At 43.9% G+C, this 7,982-nt stretch overlaps 3 protein-coding genes across 3 annotated transcripts in view; 1 reads left to right on the top strand and 2 right to left on the bottom strand.

Moving 5' to 3' along the window:
• T265_11487 (hypothetical protein) overlaps positions 1 to 1,066 on the bottom strand; it is a gene marked incomplete at both ends in the record, with an annotated part of 33,319 nt that extends 32,253 nt beyond the window's left edge. The window contains one exon of the mRNA XM_009178156.1: positions 980 to 1,066. Coding sequence (XP_009176420.1) covers positions 980 to 1,066 — 87 coding nt within the window. The remainder of the gene's footprint in view (positions 1 to 979) is intronic.
• The window catches only part of T265_11488 (hypothetical protein), a gene marked incomplete at both ends in the record, with an annotated part of 135,833 nt that overhangs the window by 32,562 nt on the left and 95,289 nt on the right, over positions 1 to 7,982 (top strand). The gene's annotated exons all lie outside the window — the stretch shown is intronic.
• T265_11486 (hypothetical protein) lies at positions 4,016 to 4,351 on the bottom strand (the record flags this gene model as incomplete). The annotated part of the gene is made up of 1 exon (XM_009178155.1): positions 4,016 to 4,351. The coding sequence occupies one exon, from the start codon at positions 4,349 to 4,351 to the stop codon at positions 4,016 to 4,018; it is 336 nt and encodes a 111-aa protein (XP_009176419.1).

Below are 7,982 nucleotides of genomic sequence, written 5' to 3'. Positions count from 1 at the left end.
AGTAGCTTTCCAGAGAAGCGCACTCTGCGTTTCCCACTGATGTAATTGAACGATCGCCCCCATGAAACCGAACCGGAGTCTGTGTCTACAAAATTAGGTATAACGATTACACCAAGAGCCGTATAGGACAGACGGCTAGGGAACTCCGCGGCAGAACCGGAAGAAAGTAGAAAATTAAACAGTCTGCCAAGAGACGCAAATCAACGTAAAGCATTATTGAAGGACTCGGATATTGAGGAGCATGCACTAGACATAGCGTAAAACAGATCCATAAAATATTGAGGTTTTTAGGTGAGGACTACCTTTCTTGACACAGAGAGTGAATCGAGGAAGTTGAAATCGCTATGCCTCTCGGTGTAAAAAGAATACAAGGCGTGAAACTGACAAACGTATCAAAAGCGATCTTGGGTGGCTCGGGCTTACATATGCTAGTGTGTGATTATCAGAAGGGAGAATAGCCAGCATCTGTATACCAGTTAACCTCACTCACCTCTACTTCCTCAACAAATTGTCGCAACACTCGTAAATTTACGAGAACTAAGAAATTTCACAAGTGGTGCCCGAATTGAATCATTAATTGAACCACCCTGGTGTGAAAAGTTAATGAACAGAAAGCGATCAGAAATAATGTAATAACCGACAACCCATCAATTCAATATTTTCGCAACCACATTGGCCGACGAATTCCGGTAATTGACACCAAACACTGATCTAGTGTGATAAGCTGGAATGGACGCACTGACTCGTTCCTCGTCTGTTAAAAAGCCTGAATAATTTGATGAATGGTTTCCTTGGCTCGATGAAGCATTCTGTTAAAAGCGAAACTTCGCCGAAATGGAAACAAATGGGCGTTCATCTAGCTGTTCTGAAACGAGTTCTTAAACAAATTATTTCGCTTAATTTATAGTATTACCCCAGCGAATTAGTTTTCCACCTTCAACATATGCAAACTCCAGAGCTTTCGTATCATTCGGATTACCCGTGAGCGAGTTAGAGGGTGGGACATGGGATTGCTTCGTTTATCTATTTCGGGGACAAACGCGGCCGCCATTTCTGCCTTACGCATTTTTCGGCAGCACCGCGAAGTGACCGAACTGATATTGTGGCTTGCCAAGAGGAGATTAGAACTACCAAGTATTTTTGGCGGCATCGCCTGTATATCAGACCGCCGCCGACAAGTTATCTGCGTCTTCAACACGCAGTAAAGCCTGAACAATATGAATATTTTGTAAAGCGCGTCCTTCGACATTCATTGGAAAAAGGATTTTATTGCATGGCTGTAATATGATGAAACATGGATCGATTCTAGTAAGCGTAGGATATGGACCCCTACATTGTCGCCCCTGACTCAAAGGGGCAAAAATTTCACCAAACATGAAACTTTTAATTCGCCTACACCCTCTGTTATTACGCGAAGCCCAGCAACCCCTGTGAACATCGACCTGTAAACTTCCCGTTTACATGAAAGGATCTCCACATACGTTGTTTAACAGATGTAAGTTTATATCACTTGCAAATTTTGCTGAAATTGTAGACCCCAACCCGGTACAGCAGGTTTATGTAGGTTGCGTTTTGGTTACATTTTAAAATTACCAAAGCGCTTTCAAGAAAATAAGGAACGCTTCAAAGTTACTTCCGTACTACAAAATATTTTTACCGGCCTTTTTTCTTGCTTTTGTGGGTACAGCGATTGTGCCGCAGTTGAACCTGGATATTTGTACACCATGATTGCTTCTAGCCTACCCGTGTCACTGTGATTCCGAAATTTCAACATCGGGTAAACTGATCTCATTTAGTTGAATGTGGACTACGCCGTCTGTGTCGATAACTCATATGTCTGCTCACCTGCAAACATTTCGTACTAAGGGAGCTTCATGTTAAAACTGGTCAGTATGGAAAATTTCCCTCTGGCCACAAGGATGTCATGCCAGCGAGATGTTATTGATTGTGAACGAATTCGCTCACTGCTTGCGTACGTGATTTCGGGGCCACTGTGTTAATGTGTTATCACACTGTATAAAAACCTCTTGATTGTTATGCATTTCGGTGTCTGACTGAATGTTGCTATAAAAGATGTGTATGTGCTAGCTAGTCAGCACTCCTAGAATTAAACTTCTGATTCCTAACAAAAGATCGCTTGAAGTAGAATAGTGAATGTTGTGGATCGTAATAAAATTGTTGAACATCAACGAAACTCTGTCCATGTATCATATGTAACCGTGGAATCTGGAATGTTACGGGGCTTTTGAGCCGGTCTCATCCCGTTAACGGACCCACCTTGGTGTATTTCCGGTTTGCTTGGTACGTATGTTTTTGTAGATGGTGTTCTTATAATGAGATCACTGTGTAATTTTGCCCCATAGACCTGTGTGGACATGTGTGGCAATATTTCTTTGATTTCAACAGTCGCCGCTCATGATGTAGAGTGTCGCATATGGCGCCACCCGAATTGGTGGTTAATGGCTGTTTTGATGCCGTTGTTCACTTATGTTTGGTGGCACTTAGTCCTTTCTCTCCATTTACATAGACCTGGGTGTCCATGTATCGACGTAAATAATTTTTTTAAATTTCTTATATTAACCGTCCAAAGGTACACTAGGCGACGCTCTGTTCATTGTCCGCGTAAACCCAAGGACGCTTGGCGTAAATCGCGACTGTTTATTGGGATTGATTTCTCCCAGTCAAGATACAAGATAAAGGGAAGCCAGTATTTAATACGCTTGGATGTCACAAGATTTGAGCATAGGAGGTATTCACAGGCAAATGAACATCACGGACCATGTCAACTTTTGACCATGCGATGTTGCTATAAGGATTAAACGAAGGTGTTGTAGAAACTGCACACAAGTTTCATTTTTGTGATATTCGTGAAGCGTGCCATTGTAAACAGAATAACTACACTGAGGTGCTGCACATGACCCGCGTTGCTGTGTCATCTTTATTGGTAATCATCAGCAGTGCGCACCTCTCGAACCTCTTCAGAGTCTGGAACCCGCGACCTCCTAGCTACTAGTTTGAACACGTAACCGTTTGCAAACAACCGATTCCCAATAGGGATGAAACAGCTGTGCAATGCTTCTGGGCTTTTTCGGCATAGACTGGCTCCATTTTACAGGACAAATTCTTCACCAAGTATCCCAAATCTCCCCACACTACGAACAATATATATATATATATATAATATACATTTACGACGTTTTGAATTTGATCAAACTTCAGTGCAACTGAATGCGGGTGGGGAAGTGACTGCCGTGTGGATGGGCACATGCTGAATCACATAATTTGCCAGATACTACTGATATTGGGCAATGATGTCACTACATACTGATGATGAGGCGCGCAAGTTTCCGCGTAAATCCACATAGCGTTAGATGAAAACTTAGATTTATTACGGAATGTGTGGGACAGGTTTGCAGCATGCAGTTATATTTGTGGTTAAGGGGCCGTATGAAAACCACATTCAGCACACAATGCAGATGTAATCATAGAAAAGTGGAACCAATAAAAAAACAACAACTGATCTTTGGAAAGTTGAGGGATCCGAGAGAAAGGAAGTGGAGAATGTTCAGGGCAGCGGAAGTTTCATGGAAGTTTTAGACCGTCCGTGTATGTGACTGATTGATTGATTGATTGACTCAGTGATTGATGTGTAGGAAACTGTCATGCTTCCTGAAAATGGAGACACATGTTAGGGGGAGTGCGTAACCAAGACGATACTCAATGAAAAATGCTAACTGGATGGATTTATTGGGACGATACGGCCGGCAATGAGGTGGGAGGGGCTGGGCGAGTAATGAACGAAATGTGTGTAAAGGTGGTTTTGTAATAAGACTACTAGTATAACGGTGAGGACAATGGCAAATAAGAGTGTCATCGATCTATCAGGAAGAATGTCTCTGAAAATAGGCGGGGTTTGTTCAGATGACAGGAGCATTTGTTCACGACAAACAAACTCGAGAAAATGGAACGGAACCGCATTCAAAAAGTCGTGGTGCCGTAGGAACCACTGGTTGGGTTAATCCAGTGGAAACACGGACTCCACTTCATCTCCATATTTGACTTGCTCCTTTTCAAATTTATCCGGAGCAAGTCCGGTGACTGGATAGACAGTAGCAACTCTAGTGGGCAGGGCAGAACAGGGCGCTTTCGGGGTATAGTGCGTGCCAACAGGGTCGAAGCTGGAGGTACTCGGATGTCGAATAGATCTCTGTTGAACAGTTGGATGGAACTGCGTTGGCGCATCGGGTGAAGGGAATTTTGTACCAATAGTGCCGGCATTTGTGGTTAGTGTGGGTGGGCCCTCCGAGCCTTTGGAAATACAGGACAGGATTCCCGTTGCTCCGTATCGCATGATGGGGCCGCAAGGTTAAATAAAATCTCTCTGAGTCCGAGTGAGCCGAAAATGTGCTCCTCGAAGAGCTTGACAGTGAAGCTCTCTCATCAAATGAAGAATTCAACGCACCGAGTGAAGAGTCTGGATGGTGTGTTGCTTCGAGCATCCTTGCTCGAATACGACGACATCACTTCGTCCGAAGTCAGCGATCCACCAGGCCAGTGGTGGTCACACAGAGGAGAATCGCATCTCTCGTGATTTGTATGCGACATTCCGGCAACACCTGAATCTGGATGACTGGATTTGCCGATGACAATCCCACGAAGCAGGTCCTTGAAGGTGACCACACCAACTAGATTCCAGTGGCAGCTGGCGCGCTATGTTTGGGCGCATCAAACAATACAAGACACGTTGTTTTCCACCGAATCATCCGATCCAACGCATCTGCGATCAAGTCGTGCTCGTGAAACAGAAAACGCATCTATTTGGCTTCGAGTATTTTTCTCACAGCCTGATGGCGAGAATGACCAAGAACAAAGTGAACCAAGGAATCGCCAATGCGTATCCAGGGAGGTCCAGGAAGACGCGTTCGAAAAGACGGATATTCAGTTTTCTTAAACGGAATGCATACGACAGTCATGTTCCTCTGCCCGGGAGTCTTCTAAAGTTAAGTTTGTGTTTTTAGATAAACCATGCCGCGGCAAAAGCCCTCTTATTTTCATTTGGTGCGGTGAACCGGGTAAAATGAAAATTCGTTGGCGGGGTTCGACACATGGCGACCACTGTGCGGCTGGCAGGCAGTGCAAGGCGAATAGAATAGCATCTGGGTGTGATGTGACCGTGTACCTCGCAAGGTTTGGGCAGTCTTTGCGTCGAACTTTGTCGCAACTGGGAGCAGTGAAAAGCTAGCAGTTGTTCTCTCATCAGTTCGTCAAGGGTGTCCAGCTTGCGCTTTGTGCCCGGTTGCGGAAGACAAAGAAGATTGATTAACCAAGGACCTGAAGAACTGCGTAGGCCCACCAGCCTAGCAGCTTGCAGCCATCAAAAAGAAATCGTGGAGACACTTGAATGAGCCGATTCAACAAGTGTGGCGTGCCTCACCGTTGAAAGAATTGATGCCCTCCTAACTAACTGCTGTATATAAAAATTTGAATTACTCCTGTTATCCAGAGTATATTGAGTTTAACGCAGTGATGCAGGCTACCTCATGGGTTTCCATCGAGATAGACGGGAACAGGACGCCCTCCTTAATCGATACAGGAAGTGTAGTATCTTTGAGGCGGGAATAGAACCAAACTGAATGCTACCTTATACAAGCGTTTTTGAAGGCCTGCCAATTGCTTGATTCAGGGACTGATCGCTCAAACAAACTGTGTACATCGATAGCCCGAAAGACGCGGCCCTCTCGTCATGGGCGAGTTCTGTTATTGGCGTTCTGGCAAAACGTGCTGTTACGTTGCTGCTGGTGGAGAATCACCGCAAACTATCTTATAAGTTTCCATGACTGGCAAGAATATGCAGTGTTAATTTGCTCGTACATTGTTATCCAGTGAAATGGTCCTCGAAGACAAGATTAATGACATCTGGTCTTAAATAAGATAATAGCGCGTTTCTTAAAGTAGCCGAAAAATGCAAGAAACCCCGGTTTCACTAAACTTTGTCACTGGACCCAATAGCATCTCTGAATTCATCGACACTTACGGTTTTGCAGGATGTTCGTTGCAGTTGTATTGCGGAGAAGTCGAAGGCCATAAATCATTCGTGGAAGTTTTGCCGGCTGTATGCACAAATAGAATTTAGATGTACCCTGTGCTTTCATTTGGGCTTGCTCATATACCGTTGTCCGTGAAAACCGGAAAGTTTCCAGAGCAACGGCGAGTGGTTTTCAATTTGAACAGCATATTGAGGCATTGGTTATCAACGGTTGAATTGAACGTACTCCATGTCGGTACCCTGTGCTTTCATTTGGGCTTGCTCATATACCGTTGTCCGTGAAAACCGGAAAGTTTCCAGAGCAACGGCGAGTGGTTTTCAATTTGAACAGCATATTGAGGCATTGGTTATCAACGGTTGAATTGAACGTACTCCATGTCGCACAAATCTATGACGCAACACGCAGCAAAATCCTGGAAAACCTTCCGTGTTGCGTGGACTCATCGATGTTGCCCTACGCTGGAAATTTATCAGCAGTCCTCTTGATCAGCGGGAAACGAGTGAGTTTTGAAAGCACAGGCTTCATGCATTACCGTGATAATTATTCCTGTAGTCCGTCAACTTGACGTGTGCCACATCAAATTACTGGGGGTCCACAAACAAGTGTTTTTCTACGATTGGTTACTAGATCGCAAAGGTGTTAGGTAGATTGTTACTGATGAACATCGGTTGGGAAGATGTGTTTTCAGTTCATCGTTATCATCATCGACAGCATGACATCAGAGTTTCACACGGATGCTTTGCTGCCGTACAACCGTGAAGTGACTGAAAATCTTCTCTTTGAAGAGAATGATGGAGCTGGATGTTGGCGGTGCATGGTACTGTCTTGCTACAATCATTCTGAGGTGGGTTCACCTCCACGCACTCACTCAGCCATGCATCTTGGAAACTGGCAACAGAAACAATACTGACATCGCTTGGCAGGCATATTTTGTAGTGTTTCACCCCAGGCACATTTCGGATCATGTGTTCCCATCCAGGAAGGCGGGTGAACGATTTCAAATGGTTTCTGGTCGATTTGGGGTTCTTTCGTAATTGATCATGTAATGTGTACTTGTCTACTTCATAGTTTGCCTTTAATGTAAAAATGTTTATGAAATTTATACAATGGAGCTTGATGTTCTAAGTGATCCAAGGAAAATCAAATATTTATGTACACATTGCAGGCTCATTTCCGTTAGGCGCGATTATTTTATAAAATGATTATTTTAAAAATATTTCGGGAATTTTACGATGAATATCATACGACTTGATGGTTTTCCAAACGAAAAATGCCTATTAGCTTTAGGTGCTGAAGGTAGCTGAAGGAAACGGAGAGTGATGAAACAGTGCAGATCAGCCCAGACCTTAAGGATAAATACCATCATCCGATTATTCTTAAGTCACCTAGAGCCGCCTGGTATATATTAATCTCAACGGGCCCGCCGAAAGTGAAAGAAATTTGCGGAGGTCCATAAGGTAAACTTGGATCATCGCGCTTTAAGAACTGTGTTTGAAGTGTCTAGTTTCGTAAGCCCGCTTGTAAAATATTACGTCTCGTCCAAAAACCGATCCTCCATAATCCAAGTTCATTTAATTAGGGAAGCATCTCAGAAAGCCTTCAAATTCACCTAAATTGTTGCGCAATTCATGTGCGTTTTTATGAACAAAGTGAGCATCGCCTATTAAGGTTATCCGCGGAAAGTGCTCAGATGACTGGTTCCGAATTTCGCCGATATTCATTATCGGAGTAAATGCCATTCAATATTCAGCCAGGTCTATTTGCACAATTTCGACACCGTTTCCACAATACTAACACTTGCGCCACCCTAGTGTAACTTCAATATATTTGTGGTTTACGAACAAGTGGTTTGCAACGATTGGATTCTAGACGTGGTTGCGAAAAACAACCAGCAAAGGCCCAAATCACGAATGAGTTGGGAGGTTTGCCAGAGAT

This window comes from Opisthorchis viverrini (genome assembly GCF_000715545.1).
Source record: "Opisthorchis viverrini unplaced genomic scaffold opera_v5_506, whole genome shotgun sequence".
NCBI classification, from domain to species: Eukaryota; Metazoa; Platyhelminthes; class Trematoda; order Opisthorchiida; family Opisthorchiidae; genus Opisthorchis; species Opisthorchis viverrini.
The sequence above is the reverse complement of the archived record's forward strand: the minus strand, read 5'-3'. Positions and strand labels throughout refer to the sequence as shown.